At 47.0% G+C, this 18,123-nt stretch overlaps 1 protein-coding gene across 1 annotated transcript in view; it reads left to right on the top strand.

Moving 5' to 3' along the window:
• The window catches only part of Mettl24 (methyltransferase like 24), a 91,565-nt gene that overhangs the window by 15,131 nt on the left and 58,311 nt on the right, over positions 1 to 18,123 (top strand). Inside the window, exon 2 of the mRNA XM_051175561.1 lies at positions 15,420 to 15,518. Coding sequence (XP_051031518.1) covers positions 15,420 to 15,518 — 99 coding nt within the window. The remainder of the gene's footprint in view (positions 1 to 15,419; positions 15,519 to 18,123) is intronic.

Raw genomic sequence — 18,123 nt, forward strand, 5'->3', positions numbered from 1 at the left:
AGGAGCTCTGGAGTTATAGGTGTGTGCCACCGTGTCTGGCTCTTCATGGGTTCTGGGGCCTTGAACAAAGGTTCTACGCTTTCATGGCAAGTGCTCTATCCACTGAGCAATCTCCCAGCCCTATGAAGTATTCTATTTTTTTTTTACACAAAACGTGTGCAGAAATGTTTAGAGAAATATCATAATGTCCAGAAATAAGAAACCACTTAAGTGTCTCTCAGCTGATGAACAAATAAGTAGGGTGTGGTTTAGCCAATCAGTATTGATGTGCGCTAAACTGCAGATGGACCTTGAAGCATCGTGTTAAGTGAAAGAAAACAGTCACAAACAGACCACGTGTCCCATGTCGTGATTCAAGTAGAGTCAGAAGCTACGTGTAGGGGAATAGAAGTGGTGGTTCTTGGGAGCAGTTTCTTTCTGAGAAAATATTCTTGAAGTGGCAGTGGTTGTACAATATGTATGCATACAAACTCCGCTGGAATGTACGCTTCAAAATGGCACATTTTGTGGAGTGTGATGAATCTCCTAGATTCGCCCATGAGCGAACCACAGGTGTGAAGCTCCATGCTCTGCCCTGTTCAGATGCGGTAAGTGAACCGTGAGAGGGCCGTGTCCGCACTCCAGACCGCTGGTGCTCACTCATTGGCACGGCCAAGTTCAGCAGGGCTGTGCAGGCCCTGTGTTTGCCTATCAACATGGCCTCTCAGAAGCTCCCACAGCTCATCAGGCCTGGCAACACATAACGCATTGAGGAGTGTGGCACACCTACCCTGTGTTTGGAGATGGCGGAGAACCTCGAGGTACCATTGTTAATGAGCTTGCTGGCACTATACGTATGCGATTTTGGCAGAAAGGACAGCACAAAACACTAGGGTTTGCAAAAGACAAAAATAAGTGTCTATACTTCTGTTAGCCAGTTGTATCTCTTAGAGCAGTAACTTCTTATTCTGCTTACACCGGCTTAGGATTTCTGCTACACTGGCTGCTTTTCCTCATCATATTCACCAAAATGACTTTCTGTGCTTGCAATGATTCTTGTGTGGAGGTCCAGATGGCCTTCTCTACCTCATAAAGATTTGCTCTGTTGTGTGTGTGTGTGTGTGTGTCTGTGTGTCTGTGTGTGTGTCTGTGTGTCTGTGTGTGTGTCTGTGTGTGTGTGTCTATGAGAGAGAGGGGGGAGCATTGTCTCCCTTCCATCAGTAGGGAGCCTGGTTGTGGTCCTGGTTCAAGATAAAATGAGCCTGAGGTTGGCTGAGGTCAGATGGCGTCATTTCTACTCTCTGCTGTCAGTTATTACTGTTGAAATCTAGATTGCAGAAAAATATGTTGATTCCTATAGATTTTAGGTTCTTTATTGAAGTGGGGCATCTAAGATATTTTCTAAGTCAACTAACATATTTTAGAGTTTGGCTTTAGCGATTTTTGTTAGAATTTCAAGTATGCCTTACATTGCTTAAAAACAAATTTGAACTGATTATGTAATTATGATGGGGAATGTTCTTTTGAGTGGTGAATATTCATTTTGCACAAAAGTAGTAAAAAAAATGCTTATTTTACTAATGTGCACTTAGAGGACCCTCAAACAGGAGCAGGCAGCTACATGAGTTTTGAAACTGAAATGGCTTGAATTTATTTGGGTGCCCTGGATACAGAGAGTTGTTTTGGAAAACTTGACGCTTGGGTCTTATTCTTGGATAAGGAATGTTCTTATTTACAAAAGCAGAGCCAGCAAAGATTGGCATTATTTAACACACACACAGCATCAGGTTTCCTTGTTAGGGTGATGTATGGAGAAAAAGCATGGAAAAATGTACCATCTACATGTGTAAACTTTATTTTTGAAGTGTAGGTAAGACAGAGTACTGAGTTAAGTAGCACACATGTGTTTGGTGCAGTCATCAACGTCACAGTAAAACCAGAAGTACCGTGTGTTTCTGATGCTTTAATATCAAAACCATACAGGCATGAAGAGAGTGGGATAAAGGAAACTGGAAACTCAAATTTCCATGTCTTTTAACCAAGGAATTCTTAGGTTGTAGTTATTTTGAAACTAAAAAAATTCAACTTAAAAATAGAAGTGAAGAAATAGGAACAGATTGCAGTCTGCAACAAAAAGAAAAAAAAAAAACCCCAAAAAAACAAAGCCAGAGTGAGCAGGGACAGTGGGGACCTGTTGGGGACACTTGTGTTTAGTGTTCAGTCCTCAGGGAGGCGCCGATACACGGGTGGGAGGAGACGCAGACTGAGACTCAGCAGCGACTCTTCACTTTTTTATTTATTTACATTTATTTATTTTTGAGATACAAAAATGTGGCGAAGGTAATTTCACAGAAGCTCTGGAAAGCACTGCAGAATATTGAACATCATACACAGGCTTACACAGTTCACACGTACATACACACGCCTCACATCCTCTCATGAGTGAACACACACTCATGCATTCCCATGCACACACACGCTCACAGGCATTCTCTCTCTCTCTCTCACACACACACACACAACCACACTCACATACTGAAATACACATCCATACACACATATTCTCTTATGGACAACTCACATGTATAACCACACTCACATTTACACACGCTCACATTCAAATACTCACACTTGTTTAACCTTGACTTTCATGTCTTTTTTTTTTCCTTTTCTTTTCTTTCTTTTTTGAGGCAGGGTTTCTCTGTGACTTTGGAGCCTGTCCTGGAACTCGTTCTGTAGACCAGGCTGGTCTCGAACTCACAGAAATCACCTGCCTCTGCCTCCCAAGTGTTGGGACTAAAGGTGTGCGCCACCACCTCCTGGCGACTGTCGTTGTCTTAACCTAACTCTCACCTCCCCAAGGAGTGATCCTTCACAGAACTCCCTGACTAGGTGCAACAATTAATCTCGGTGTGCGGGGGTGAAGGGAGGTGTGGCCCCTCTTGAAGCTGTAGACTCATAATGTGGGAGTGGTTCAGAAAGACTCTTGGGATTTCCAGAACACAGATGTGAGGGATTCCTGTGGAGGACCACTCCTCAGGGAAGAGTTAGGTCGAGACACGGACAGACACCAGACATGGTTGGGATGGCCGGCTCCTTTCACCGAGAGTGGCCCCCCGTACAGTGGACATTTCTCTACAGGAGTCTCTCTCTTCACTGTGGGCTGGGCTAAGTGATTGAAACCCCAGCGAGGTGGCGTGCTGCTGAGGAGCTCAGCCTGTAGAGTGGGGACCGTTCCCCACCAGGATGGGGCTCGCCAGCCACTCCCTCGCCCTGTGACGGGCATCCGTGGGGTCCGCTTGCCCCCCCCTTTCTCATCAGATGAGAAGAAGCCCATGCATGCCTGTCCACCCCCAACCCTGGCTATTGATTTTTGTGTTCTTTCATTTGTAAGCAAGTGCTTGTCCTATGCTATAAAACTAGTCAATGCTAAGCAAATTTTTGAAGGTTGAAGAAAAATTCAGTTTCTTGTGAAAATAAATTAGTGAGGTCATGGGCCACCTCTTCAATCTCACGTACATTTTGATTTATGCTTCTCTTTCTCCAGCAACGCATTCGCATTGAACTGGCATCTTTCTGTGCTGGGCAGTGTCACTGCACCGTCTCTGGCTGGTGTTTGTGCAGTCTCTGTGGCTATTCTGCTAACAAGCTGAGTCAGAGCCTGGTATCCACAATCACCCACAGGCAGTGATTAGACCAGTTATAGAAAAGGTAGATAGATCACAAAGCACACGTGTGTGAGGTCTACTCCAACCGAAAATGTGCATGTATATTCACTTGCCAATATTACTTTGCAACTTCTCTTGCAAAAACCCATTGAAACTTCATACCCCCCCCCCTTTTCCATTTGGTTTCTTTCACATGGAGCAATGGCTCGGTATTTGTGAGGCAATTTAAGTGCAGAATGCTTGGAGACTGTAGTAATTAGAATATACTTGCTCAGTCCGTTCACCCATACCTAATAGGGCATTTAAAGATGGTCACTGTCAGGAAATACCTGCCAGGAACAGCCTAAGGAAGGGAAGCGTTATCTTGGCTTGTACCTCGGGGGTTGCCAGTCCATGGCAGTGGGAGCCCTGGATACCGGGGATGCTGTTTACATAGCACCAGCCAGGAGGCAGCCAGCAGGGGCTAGAGCAGGCTGCTATAACCTGTGACCCACTTCCTCTGTTAGGACACACCTCCCAAGGCTTTCCCACACTTCCCCAAATAGCACCTCAAGCTGGAAGCCAAGTGGGGGACATCTCAGAGCCCCCCCCGAGAGCCTGTGGGGATCATGTCAGAAACATGCCCTTTGCTGATGTCATGAGAGCCAGAGCTGCTCTTTTCTGTGTACACACTTCATGGACTTGCCTAATGATCAATTAAGTTGTCATTTTAAAAACTTGTAAAAATGATATGAACTGGTCTGGGAATGAAACAAATGATTGCTAGAGAAAATAAACTAAGCTGTTAGCAGCAGGAGCTCACAGCAGAGATACTCCGAATGTCAGTTAGCTGATTTTGTGGAGATAGGCTAGAGCATTTCTGCATGGGTTTACATCTGTAGCCCCAGCACTCCAGAGGCCAAGGCAGAAGGATTGGAGGCTGACCTTCAGCTACATACTTCACAGCTGAGACTGTGTCCCAGCCCTCCTTACTCAACCTCCCAGTGTTCCTACTATAATATATAATGACTAGTACATAAATAAATATTTAAGCTTTAAAAACTTATGAAATTAACTTCTGGTTTGGGTGACACTGGAGGATCGAGCCCGGGGCCGTTAGCATCCCAGAAAATCACTGCACCACTAAGCTAAGTCCCCAGACCCATGAATCCCCTTTTGCGTTCCTGTGTGCCTGTTTGCATGTGTGTGGGTGCACACGTGTGTGCATGAATGTGGAGGCCCGAGGGTGACATCAGGAGTCTTTCTTGATTGCTCTCCACCTTGCTCATTGAGGCAGGGTCCCTCACTGGAGTGCAGAGCTTGGCAGTATGGCTAGTTTAGTTAGTGAGCTTGCTTTTGGGATCCTCTACAGCCACACCTGCTTGCCATTTCTCTGTGTTCTGGGGATTTGAACTCCAATCTTCATGCTTGGCTGCCAAGCAGCAAGCATTAATTACTGAGCCACCTCCTCAGCCCGTGAACACCAATCTTTCGTGATATGTCTTAGGCTCTCTAAGCTTCCTCAAGGTTTGGGCTAATATACTTGTCATCCTTGAACTCTTAAAAAGTGTTATCTCTGGGGCTGAAGAGATGGCTCAGAGGTTAAAAGCACTGGCTGCTCTACCAGAGGTCCTGAGTTCAGTTCCCAGCACCCACACGGTGGCTCACAACCATCTGTAATGAGATCTGTGCCCTCTTCTGGCCTGTAGGCATGCATGCAGAGAGAAGACTGTACTCATAATAAATAAATACATCTTTAAAGAAGTGTTTATCTATCTATTTATCATCTATCTTTTCCTTTCTCTCTCCCTCTCTCTCCCTCCCTCTCTCTCTCCCTCCCTCCCTCTCTCCCTCCCCCCTCTCTCTCCCCCTTTCTCTCTCTCTCTCTCCTGCCTGGTGCCTGAGAGGCTCTTCTAAGACAGTGTTGGATCCCTGGAACTGGAGTTATAAATGACTGTGAGCCACCACATAGATGCTAGGAACCAGACCAGAGTTTTCTGGAAGAGCAGCCAGTGCTCTTTATAACCACTGAACCATTTCTCCAGACCCTGCTTTTTATTTTTATGTGAACAGAACTGAATCAGAGACTTCCAGAATTCATAACAACTTATTTCTGTCTGAGTAAAGAACAGTTATATTTAGCTACTTTAAGGTATTCCTACAAAGCCCAGTTACTGAATTTTCCTACTTTCCCCTCAAATTAATAAAAAAGCTGTTCTCAACTCCAAGAGATGTATCATGTTCTTTCCTCTCTGGCATTTAAACCAATGTAGAAATGTCCCTTGGAACCAGTTCTGTGGGGGATTGCTCGGGAAGCAAGACATGCGGAGTCTTCACAGGTTTGTAGTCTGGGTAGCCGACTCCCCTGCATCCGATCATACCAGACATAAGAACAAAGTGAGAGGTAAGAGGGGGGGCCGCAGAGCATGCGCCCTGCTTCGTCTACTGTACACACAGCAGGGACAGTAATGGCCAACACTGGACCCAGAAGGATGAGTGGGATTTGAACTGACTTGTGAACAAGGAAGAGGATTCTGGGCAGGAGGAGGAAGGCCTGGCTCACTGTGGTACAGGCCAGATGCACTTAGAAAACAGACCAGACAGTAGGGTTGGTTTATGTTACCCAAATGTCCTCGGGTTTACTCTGAGTGCTCCCTACCTCCCCTGAGTATTGGCACTGAATGGTCTTTGGTTGTGTTTCTTTTCTTTCTCTATTCAAGAAGCTCTATACCCTCCATTCAGTCTCCGAAGGTGTGCTGTGGTAGCCTGAATGTAATTGGTCCCTATGAGATAAGCTCATAGGGAGGGGCACTATCAGGAGGCGTGGCTTTGCTGGAGTAGGTATGACCTGTTGGAGGAAGTGCGTCACTGTGGGGGCGGGCTTTGAGGTTTCCAATGCTCAAGACACCACCCACTGCCTCAGTCCACTTCCTGTTGCCTTCTGCTCAGGATGTAGACGGCGCCACGCCTGCCTGCGTGCTCCCTGCCATGATGACGATGGACTGAACCTGTGAACGGGGAGGGCTGCCGTGGTCGTGGTGTGGCTTCACAGCAATAGAAACCCTAAGACGCGTGGCACTGGGAGATCCTGTGCAAGCGGTCTTAACGGTAGAAAACATCTTTTACCTCCCTGGCGCCTGCTCAGTGCCTGTCAGTCAGGGCAGGCTAGGTGATACCGCAGCGACAAACATTCATGTGACTTAAACTTTGAGAGGGTTAATACAGCAAATTCTCGCTCTTGCTACATACCCGGCGTGGGTCGGTGGAGATGGTAGAGAGCTCAGTCTCTCTTGTCGCTGTTACTCAGGGGCTCAGGTGGCCCTGATATCACCACCCATCGACACTTCCTGGTCCTTTAAGTGAACAGTTTGACCCCCTTCTTCACTACTGAGCATTAATTATCCGGTCTCTTAGAGTGCCCGTATCTTATGGGTAAACAGTTTTATAAATCCGTTGCCATTACATCAGGGCGTCTATCAATGCTGGCTAGCTGTTGTGGTTTTACTTGAGAGGTCCTGCTGGGGTTGCTATTAGTATGTCCTCTCTACAGGATCAGGAGAACCATGTGAGAGGAAAAGAACAGAGCTGGGATTGGGGCAGCGGTGGTGTTAGCCCTCTGAGCGCTCCCTCCCACGTGTGGCTTTACTTGTCATTCCACCTCTTTAAATTTCATTTTCTTTAAACAGGAAGGAGTTGGGTTATGTGTGAGGCTCCTTTCAAGACAACTATTCTCTACAAGCATAGCACAAGTAGAGTTTCAGGCCAGAAGACTGTGTTTCCGAGATTATGTGTGTGTGTGTGTGTGTGGTTTTTAAGTTCTTCCTTGTGAAAGAAAGCTGCTGTTTTCTTCTTTAATTTTAATTTTTGAGAAACTTGTGCACAAACTACCCTTCCCTCCGCTCTCCAGTCCCCCAGTATCTTCTCCTCCCAAACTCATGATCTCTCCTGCAATTATTATTATCGCTTATGTGTGTGTGTGTGCGCGCGCACACACACGTGTTTATGTAACTACTGAGTCTATTTATCTTTGCTCACATGTGCATGTGTCTAGGGCTGAGCACTTGGGATTGGACATTCTATGTGGGAGCTACCCCTGTCTGTGATGGCATGTTGACGAAGATTATCATTCTGTTAGTCTTGTTCAGGGAACCAAATTGTTAAAAGTTCATGGGTGCAGCTTCCCTGTCATGATTAGAAGACACAATCTTGCAGCAGATGACACTACTAACAATGTTTGGAAAATCTCCTCGGTTAAGATCTGATCTCTTTATTTGCAGTCTGTCCCCTCTACTCTTGTCTGCAATGGGGACAGGGTGGCAGCTTCGCTTTCAACTTTGGAAAGTCTTGCTGTCTTGCAGCAAAGGACCCCAAATCCAGAGAGCTACACGGCAGCAAGCCAATAATAGCTGAGCCCAAAACAGTCTGCTTCCTTTAGCAATTCCTCACAGTCAGCAAAGGGCACTTAGTGAGAAACATGGCACATTTTTCTTTCCATTTAGGTTTGAGGCTTGAGTGCTGTGGGTTCCCAAGGCACCCTGCCAGCCCTGACTGCCCTGACTGCCCTGCTTCACACTGTTGACAGTTGCCCACAGAAAACCTTCCCTGTGCTTTTTCTAACATGCCAGGCACTATAATGTATAATGCATCCAGGAAGAAAAATGTCCTACAAATATAGACTCATGCAAAGAATGTCCTAGAACCAGAGTCTTATCTCTAATTGTCAGGTAGAATTTCCTGAGGCTCCCAAATACCCTACCAGTATCTAAGAACCAGAGAGTGATGATATGAATGCTTTTAAACGTGGGCAATGTAAAATGAAAAAGTTAATGCCAACAAATGCACATTTAACACCGAGAAATGCACACATGTATACACACACAACTCTGTGTACCTTATGGCATTTTCAGTGGGGTGTGACAGCTTTGTCAGGAAACTAGTACTATTCCTCACCACGGGGAGAATGGTGTGGGGCTGGGGTCCCGGGTACATTTGGTTATTTGTCTCATACCTGCCTGAGCTGTGCTCCTCAGGTCCTTCCTTATGAAAGCTTGCTCAAGCGTCACTCCAGCTGACCTCCAGCTTCCGCCCCACTAACCAGCTGTGGCTGTGGCTGTGGCTGCTGGGTGACATGGCCACTCTGCGTTTCTGTATGTGCTTGGATGCATTCTTTCTGCCACATTCCCTACACCGGATGGCTAAGGGTAAATAAAGCTTGTTCCTTGTGTAGCGTCCAGAACGTCAACACTTTTCCTGGTTCTGATGAGGCTTGAGGACATGTAGTTGAGGGCTAACAAGGCGACCCTGGAAATCCCTTACCGAGCCTGTTGGGGAGGTGCAGGGATTTAGAGAATGACCTACTCCCTTCTCTGCTCATACCCTTTCCAGTTTCCTTCTCCATGCTCACCCCACACAGAGGCTTTCCTGCCCTGCCCACTTGCTAGCATATTGACAGCTATTTGGACATCTTAGAAATGGTCTTATGGGGGTGCTGTCTTATGGGGTTCCATGTTTTCAGGACAGGTGGCGTTTGGGGATGCTGATAGGTTTATTTTTTGTTTGTTTGTTTGTTTTTGTTTGGTTGTTCCAACTAGACAAGTCCATTGACATAGAAGATGGATGTTGGTTTAGATGATGTTAAGCTCCTAGAAAATCCGGGTACCTAACATATTATAAAGAATTTATGTATGAATGTACAAGAGTATGTTTATGTCTGTATGTGTGTGAGAGAGACAGACAGCAAAAACCTTCCTGAAGAATATGGTTAATACTTCCCTAAATTTTTGCTTGCTTTCCTAGGCAAACATTTTTATATAAACTTATTTGTAAAAGAAATGAAACGCCTCTCCTTTCCTAGTTGGAGTGTGACCTCAGTAAAATTCCTAATTTGACATTTGAATCCCCATTGTGTATGAAGATACTGTATACTGTATAATATCTTCATTATGCAAACTAATGGAAATCTCTGGAGTCCACTGATTGTCCTTTCCCGCCCCAGTTGGGAGTTATCCAATTCTTTTCAAGTTTAGTAGTTAGGGATTGCATCCTGGACACTTTGAGTATAATCTAGGAGCCTCTGGCTTTCAGTCTATGGATAATAGTGATGCTGTTTTAATATGAGGCTCCCCTCATTGGGCGCAGACATTAAGTTCTAGCCAGCTTTCTGTGGCGCTATGGTTTAAATAGGGAGTGTGTCCCCCAAGCTCGTATGTTGAAGGTCCTAAGCTGGTGACTCTTGTGTTTGTGGTGGGGCCTGGTTGGAGGAAGTAGGTTCCTGGGTACCGTCTTGACCTGGCCCCTTCCTGTTGCTCACTGTGAGGTGAGCATTTTAGTTTCTCCATCATCGTGTTCTGCCCAGAAACACGGGGTCAACTTGTAACATGAATAATAGAAATCCTGAGATGGAGATTGAGGCTCAAGCTTCAAGCTGAAGATCAGAGAAGCAAAGCAGCCAGCCAGTGGATCTTACATCTACCCAGCTGGCATGGCAATCCTGCCTGCACAATCCTCAGAGGCAAAAGCTCTGAGTTCCACTCTCCTCCTGCCTTGCGCTCCTTCCTCTGCCCAGCCATATCCTCCTGGCTCCTTCTCCCTAGTGCTGGGATTAAAGGCATGAGCTCTGTTACTCTTCACTCTTGAGTAGGCCAGGGTGGCCGTGAACTCAGACAGATCCATCTGCCCGTCTCCTGAGTCCTGGGATTAGAGATGTGTGCCACCACTGCCTAGCTTCTACAGCTAACTAATGTGGCTGGCTTTGCTTTCTGAAACTTCAGGCAGTCTTTATTAAATCATAAACAGTACATCACCACACCATCTGACCACAGACTGAAAGCCAGAACCTGGGAGCCAAGGCAAGTCTTCCTTCTCCTAAATTGTTTCTGTCGCAGGCAATTAGTGCCAGGGCGAGAAGTTGTGTAGGTACCGAGCTTTATGTCAGATCTGAGCATGCGCAGTTGGGGAGTGGGCTGGACTTCACAAATAACCGAGGCATTTCCTCGGCCGCTATTCCTTCCCAGTGGAGCCCGTGCCATTTACTTCCCTGTGGCTTCTTACTGTCTGGGCAGAAGTTTGGGTATTAAAAGCCACCATTGCCCACGCTTTGGGGCACATTTCCTGTGGCTGGAGCTCAGTCCAAGGCCAACCGGGCGAGGACACGCCATCCTCTTGGAGCTACAGCCTTACAGCCTCAGCTCTAAGGGCGAGTTGCCTTTTCCTCTGAATGGTGGAGGTCTTTTGGGCTCCACTTTTGCTTTTACCCGTTTAGTGGGGTTGTCTTGGAGCTGGGATACGAGAATGAGGGACAGGGGAAGTTGGGGGATGAGAGGTTTTCCGGCCCTCTCTGGGGAACTGCGGCTGCCTTCCTTCTCTTAGACTGAATGGCAGGTCTGCTCTGTGCTTTCTGTCTGTGCGAGCTGTCCCGAGTGGGGACAGCGCCGTGGCAAAGGATGAAAGAGGTTACACTTGCCTTCAAGACACTAGGGATTCCAGCCCGCAACCCCATCCCATCTGTCTGCAAGTATTTCCTTGTGTGACCTTTTAAAGGACTACTCTGCTTCCCATCCAGGGTTCCTTGTGTTTCATGGGTCAGAGGATGTGCCCAGCCAGACATGAGACTCAACTCTCATGCCAACAACATTTCTGGTACGGTACCAGAGTTTGAGAAATCGCTACAAAACACGTGACCCGATCATCCTTGATCTTTCTAAGTCAAGGCTGAGTCTAAGAACCAAGGCAGTAACAGTAGGCCTGGACAGTCTGGTATCTAAGGATAGCATAGGATGCAGGGGGCTGAATCCCACAGACCCTCAGGAGGGGCTGGATTTATGTTCTGTCCAGATACCACAGTGTGGCTCCCCTCCCCCGACCATTCCTACGACCCTCTTCTAGTTCCCAGGAGGAAAGAAGAGTTTCCTTCAGTCACTGTTCCCTGCCCACCAACAGATGATCCCAGTTACCACACAATTGCTAAATAATTTTACTTATTCTGGTTTGTTTCTCCCAGAAAGCCTTGGCTTGCCTGACCGAAATATCAACACACACTCAGCTCCTCATCTTTAGTTTGAATCAAGGTTGTGCAATTGTGTCCCTTTCCTCTGGCATAGCCAAGGTTGTTAGCCAGCTCTCCTGGTGGAAAATGCTGGCTCTAAAGCCTTCTAGGGCCTTGGGAATGTGCTTTGGGGAGTACACTGATAAAAAACAGCCAAAACCCTGATCATTTAAATCACCCATTGTATGTGACTTTCCAAATGAATTGTGCCATTGGAACACTAAAGGAATGGGCTGAGAGAGAGAGAGAGAGAGAGAGAGAGAGAGAGAGAGAGAGAGAGAGAGATGCTTCCTTTTTGTTTATCTTAAAATTCTCTTTCTCCTACCTGTCCCCCTATAAAAATGGCTTCTAGAGAGTTTGTGATGCCATGCCATAAGCATGTGTGGCACATGCTTATAAATCCTATCACTCGGGAAGCTGAGGCAGGAGGATTTCAAGTTCAAAGTCAGTACGAGCTGGTGAGTTTAAGAGCAGCCTGGGAAACAGAGCGAAGCCATACCGCAAAGCTCACACCGCCCCCCCCCCCATATCTATCTCTAAGCTCCGATGTGGCTGTTTTTACTTTGACAATTTCCTCATGGGCTGTATGAGATCATTTATGAGGGTGAGGGAAACACTTGTGAAGACAGGAAACGGTTATTCTAAATTTCCAGACAAAGACAGATTTTGCAAGGCAGCACTGATGGCTTTTTCTAGGTCATGGGTGGGCCTTCTTTAAAAGATTTTTTTTTTTTTTTTGATTACCACCAGTTTAGCTGGAGGCTTTTTTCTTGAATTAATGAGTGCTGGCTGGCAGGCAGAGAAGAATTTTAAAAGATTGCTTTAAAAATTTTTTTATTGTCTTTTAGGAATAAAATCTTAGAATCCAGCTTCCTGGCTTTGAGAGATCCAGTTCCTTTTCCTTTTTAAAAGAAACAAAATGTAACGCGGGTATAATAAATGATAAAAATATCCCCAAACCTCTTGTCTGTGCTTGGTGCAGTCATGAGTCAGCCCCCTTGCATGGGATCAGCTTTTACCCTTTGGAAAGTAGGACCTTAAATGTCTGCAAAATAGCATGAGGCAATGGGAACTAGCTTTGTAGAAGAGCTTCTGCTGTCCACCATCTTAATGTTTGAATCCTGTGTAAAAAAGCCTTCTGCTTTCCTTTCGAGATGCAGACCCCAGAGTAAGTGCTAGGCAGGTCTCCTACAACAATAATGGGTCCTTTTCTGGAAGAGTCCAGGAGTGTGCCCTCCTGAGAAGCTCTTGTCTTAGGAGAAGACACCCCCAGTCCTCCCCACCCCTACCCCAGCTCTGTGTGGATGCCCGGGGTCTTACAAAGCAAGAGCATGGATTTCAAAAGCCTAGAGGGGTTTCCTTCCCTTGGTGGGGGGCGTGGCGGGGTGGGGGGCACGCTGTGTGACAGCTCAATGTAATGTTGCACTTGACATTTCCACACAGACTTGTGGGGAACAGACAGACAACCAACACAAAGTGATTTTACTTGCAGCCACCTGCTGCGAAGCAGCTGCTCTACCTGCCTCTGGAGTCATCTGACCGACAGATGGGCCTGGGAGAGTGGCGGAGGTGGCATTGTCATGGTCACTCGATAGTTTAATAGGCACACCGTGCACCCTGGCATTTGGGAAATCCCGTGGAGCAAAACCATCATCATTTTTTTTTTTAAAGAAAATGATGGGTTTTACTCTTTTCTGTTAAACTTGCCTGGGTATTTGAAGGTGCCCATAGAATTCTGTTTGTGGGAGTTTGAGAAGGGCGTTATGTCGATGTGTGCAGTGCAGAATTAAGACAGATGATAATTGAAAGAGATGATAAAAGCGAGTGGTTTCCATGGGGAAATAATCACGACCTGCTGTCAGATTGATTCCAATAAGAGCACTGCTTTATGTGAGATGTTTGTTAAACAGCTAAACCAAAGCAGTAAGCCAGGGCACTAGCGCTGTCTGGCTGCCTGCGTGTTTCCGTCTGAGATTCCTCGGTTTAGGTTAGCCACCAGCCCGGCTGTGTGTAGCTTCTGTGTGGTCAACACTTAGCTGGAAAAGGGGAGTACCGGGTTGTGGGAAGACAATCCCGCATTTAACCAGAGGGATTCACAATTACTGATTGGCGAAGTCACTTCAGTGTGTTAGGCTGTGTTCGCTGCTGCTGCTGGGCTCAGCGTGTTTCTTTAATAGCTCTGGAACGACATTGCTGCGTTTGGGGGCTTTTAGCCATAGAAACCTGTCCCCATGACCCTCACCTGCGTTTTTGTGCCCGTATTGTACACCATGGATAGCTCCATCGGAGACCCTAAAAAACGCGCATTTGTGGCCAGTATGAGATGGGTACCGAGAGCCTGGCACGAGGCACAGGGCCCACAGGGTGAATGAGTAAAGGAACGAAGGACTCTGCAGTCAAATCTTACCTGCACTCTGCTCCACCAGCTCGGCGCCCGTGGGGGACGCGTGGGCTCACTCGGGGGCCAGCCTCAGGTTCTCTCCCTGTGGATTTGGCTAATAGGAGGCAGGGGGTTGGTGAATGGGTCCAGCAAGGTGGTATCTGTAATAGGACTGGCTGTATTCTTCTCTTACAGACCCTCTCCATACCATTTTCCCAGGGGGTTCTTTGGCATCCCTGCCGCTCCCAAATAACCATTAAGAGATTTATTATTAACTATAAATGCTTGTCTCCAGCCAGCTTTTTCAACTGAAATTAACCCATGTCTGTTCATCTGTGTGCTGTCCTGAGACTCGCCCCCTCCCTCTCCCATGTGAGACTCCTCGGACTCTGTCGTTTTTCTTCCCTGCAGTCTCTATGCCCTGAAAATCCTGCCCCGCTATTGGCCGATCACCTTTTCATTAACAATGAGAGCAACACATGTTCACAGTGTACGGAGATTGATGCACAGGTACCACACCGCTCCTCTTACACATCCTTAAGTCCTGCCCACGCCTGCGCAAACAGTCTCCCAGTGAGCTTCTGGCCAGTTCATCAGTTACCAGTGTCCTGCTGAGGACCTGTCTGATACTTGCCCAATGGTTATCAGCATCTAATAAGAGGAGAAGAAGATCAATGAGGGGCAGAAGGTGGCCTAGCTAGGGTTCCTTGATGCTTCTAGATCTCTCCACAGGTACATCCTGAAGCCGTCAACTATGGTTCTAGATCTCTCCACAGGTATTCCCTGAAGCCCGTACTAGATCTCTCCACAGGTGTGCCCCAAAGCCCATCAACTGTAGTTCTAGATCTCATCAAGTTGACAGTTGAAATGAGCCACCACAGTAGTCTGGGATGGCTTTGAACTCGCTATCCTCCTGCCTCAGCATGGGCCAGTGTTGAGACTGCAGATGTAGGCCACCATGCCCTGTTGACTGGATACATAATTTGTGAGGACTCTTGTTCAAATATCATGAAGAATTTCAGGACAAAGTCAACAGGGTGATAAGCTAAGCGAGACCCTACTAACCCTTTGTAGGTGGAAGTCCCTTGAATGGGCCTCTCTCCTTTCAATGTCAAGTGGTATCATGTGTATCCAGCCACATCGACGTCACTATTAAATGGAGTCAGGTGGAGTTTGTCTAGGACCAGACAATCCCCAGGGGCCATTGTCACCAGCTTCTTAACTACAATGCCCTCCTGTGGTTTAGGTAGTCTTAAATGACAGCAGCTCTGTGTATACATGCTGGTAGCCTTGGCCCAATCTGGCATTCCTCCTTCCCTGCCCAGATCCTCAGTCTTTACACACTGACTATGTTCTCTGTCCCTCACAGGGTTCCCGGTGGCATATAGAGCTCCAGCCTTGGGCAGGCCCTGCTCAGTCCCTGGATGAAGAAGCCTCAAGGTTCTTGAGCTACATCAGCACCACTCAGGTTGTGTTTCGAGCCACAGTGCACTTGGGAATAATGGCAAAGGTCCTGAGCAACCGCTGCAAGAAGGGTTGGCCCTCTAGGGCAGGAGGCTGTGAGGAATCCCTGATAGGAACAGGGTAGGGACCAGGGTTCTGGAGTGCCACTATTTAATTTCCCCCGCTCTGTGGAGGCAGAGAACATGGCTTCCGTTGCCCATCAACCTGGAATGTTCTAATGATTCATCCCCAAGTGTTTTAAAGAGTCACTTTGGGAAATCGCTTCTGAAAGCCATTTGAAGAGACAGATTTGTCCCTGTGAGTAGGCAGTCAAGTGTGTCACAAAACGGAGCCGTCATCTGGAGGTTCAGCTCCTTTCCTGTTTGGAAGCATTGGTCTGTGCGCTTCCCGGCCATGGGCACTTGGCAGCCAGGCCATGATGGCTGAGGAAGCCAGGGACTCTGAGGAGCAGTTCGAGACGTTAGTGACCCCAGTGCCCACTTCCCTCTCCTTGGAGAGCCCTAAGTCACTACTGAGCATGGCCTTTATTAGTGGCATAACACTCAGTGGCAGCTCCTGCCCAGCTCCAGGGGTGAGGCGGAGTCAGTCTCTGAGAAGGCAAAAGAACTTTCCTTAAAGAGACCCCAGGGCTCTTGACCCATTAATCAGAAGGTTCACTCTCATGTTGCCGGACCCGAGGGAAAACACAGACATAAGAGGATGCTTAGCCCTGGACTGACAGGTGGCTTTTTGAGCTTGGGAACTGATCACAATAGGGTACTCCATGGGCAGGAGTGGCCTGGACAGGGAGGCTTAGATGCTTATATCCTTAAGTCCACTGGCGCTTGGCAACGTACTGAGCCTTGCTGGCAGCAAAGCCCGTCACAAGGGATGGGAAAGAATATAGTCTAGTTTCCCCTCCCTTCCTTTGGAAGAGGCTCATGCTATTCAGGCCAGGCTAGACTGGGACTCGCCCCTGAATGCTGAGATCACAGCTATAAGCCATTGTGCCTGGCTCATTTCCTGAGCTGTAGGGACACTACTTCAGATTAAAAATCTTCTTTCTGACATGATGCAGTCAGACAGTCATAGGAATTTTAGCACTTACCACCCAAACATGGAAATAAAAGCCTGTAGAATTAATCATGGTTGAAAGAATGATAAACCAGTCCCTGTGCTTTATAGACATTTATCTTATTTCACTGCTTCAAATTAATTGGATGAACTTATCCAGGCTTAATTAAAATACTAGAATTTTAATTTTACAATTTGGCTTTACATGAGGGATAGGAGACCAAATGTCTTAATTATAACTTAAAAAGGCTCTTAATGGCCTGGAGAAAAATTAGAGTATTTAATATACAAACAATTTGAAAATGATGAGCTCCATCTAACAAAATGAATTTATTGAATGTAAGCCTCCAAATTCCATCTTACATGTATTTTAGGTTAACGTTCTATAACGTACGTAAGGATCTTTACTTAAAAGAGGCATTGGGGCATTTAGTTGTCATTTCAGATGTCTTATGTCTTTCTTGTGAGCTGTGGTCTGAGAGGGTAAAGGAAGTGTGTTCTGATGCCCTGAGGTCAATGCTGGGACCTGGACAGTTGATTTTGCTCCTATGGTTGTTGCCATTCTGATCCTGAAAAGCTTGAGGTTAGACCAAATGCCTCTAAGATCTCCTCTGTGGCTGAGCACTGTATACAAAGTAGGTTAGGGCTGTTATTAGCCAAGTATTTCTGAGCACCTATGTGGCCAGGGAATTGGGAAGGCATTGGGCTCACGGCCTCGGCCTCAAGGAGCCCAGGAATGAGGGTCACACACTTACTGATAGAGGGAGAAGCTGGTGTTTGTTTGCAGCTGTGGGAGGAAGACTCTTTCTACCACAGTGTGATGCGGGCTCTGCATCTGGATCCTGACTAACACAGAGCAAGGCGGACAGCGTTTCTGCCAAACTTCCCAAGAGTCTTCGTGAGACAGTGATATCCTAAGAAATGGCCCGTACACCTTTTACGTGACGGAAAATGGGTTGGTGCCTGATCTGTGGTGGGGACCTCAGCAGCAGAGGGGTGGGGGCCGCGTCCTAAGAGCTAGTGGATGATGAAGTTGACGCTGAAGTTAGTTTATTCTGTCTTATTGAAATCCCAATGGGATCTAGGGTATTTCCCAGCCGCAGTATGGGAAGGCCACCCCACTCCCCAAAGAATCTGTATAGCTTGTTACATATAGGAAAAGTCAGGCCAATGGCTGACTCTGAGGCCACAGTGCCTAAGTGACTGTGGCACTGTGGCTTGAAGTAATGGTTGTACCCAGTTTGGAATATTTTGAAATGATATGTCCTGAGTTCCTTCCAGACTCAGTGGGAGGCTCTTTGTGCTTCATAAAATGTGACAGATTGCAGACCTCACAATGGCTTTGTAATCAGGGGACATTTATCCGGTGAAGCTCTGTGCTCTGATGGCTTCCAGGTGGGAGCCACAATGGATGACACCGAGTGTTCATCAGACCGTTTCACCAACCAGGCTCCTGCCCCTTCTCCGTTCAGCAAGGAGCTTCGGGGATGCTTTTGTGACTTATGCCTCATTTAGAAATCATCTAACAATGGAAGCCTGCAAAACTTGCAGAACAT

This window comes from Phodopus roborovskii, unplaced genomic scaffold (assembly GCF_943737965.1).
Source record: "Phodopus roborovskii unplaced genomic scaffold, PHOROB, whole genome shotgun sequence".
In the NCBI taxonomy this organism is placed as follows: Eukaryota; Metazoa; Chordata; class Mammalia; order Rodentia; family Cricetidae; genus Phodopus; species Phodopus roborovskii.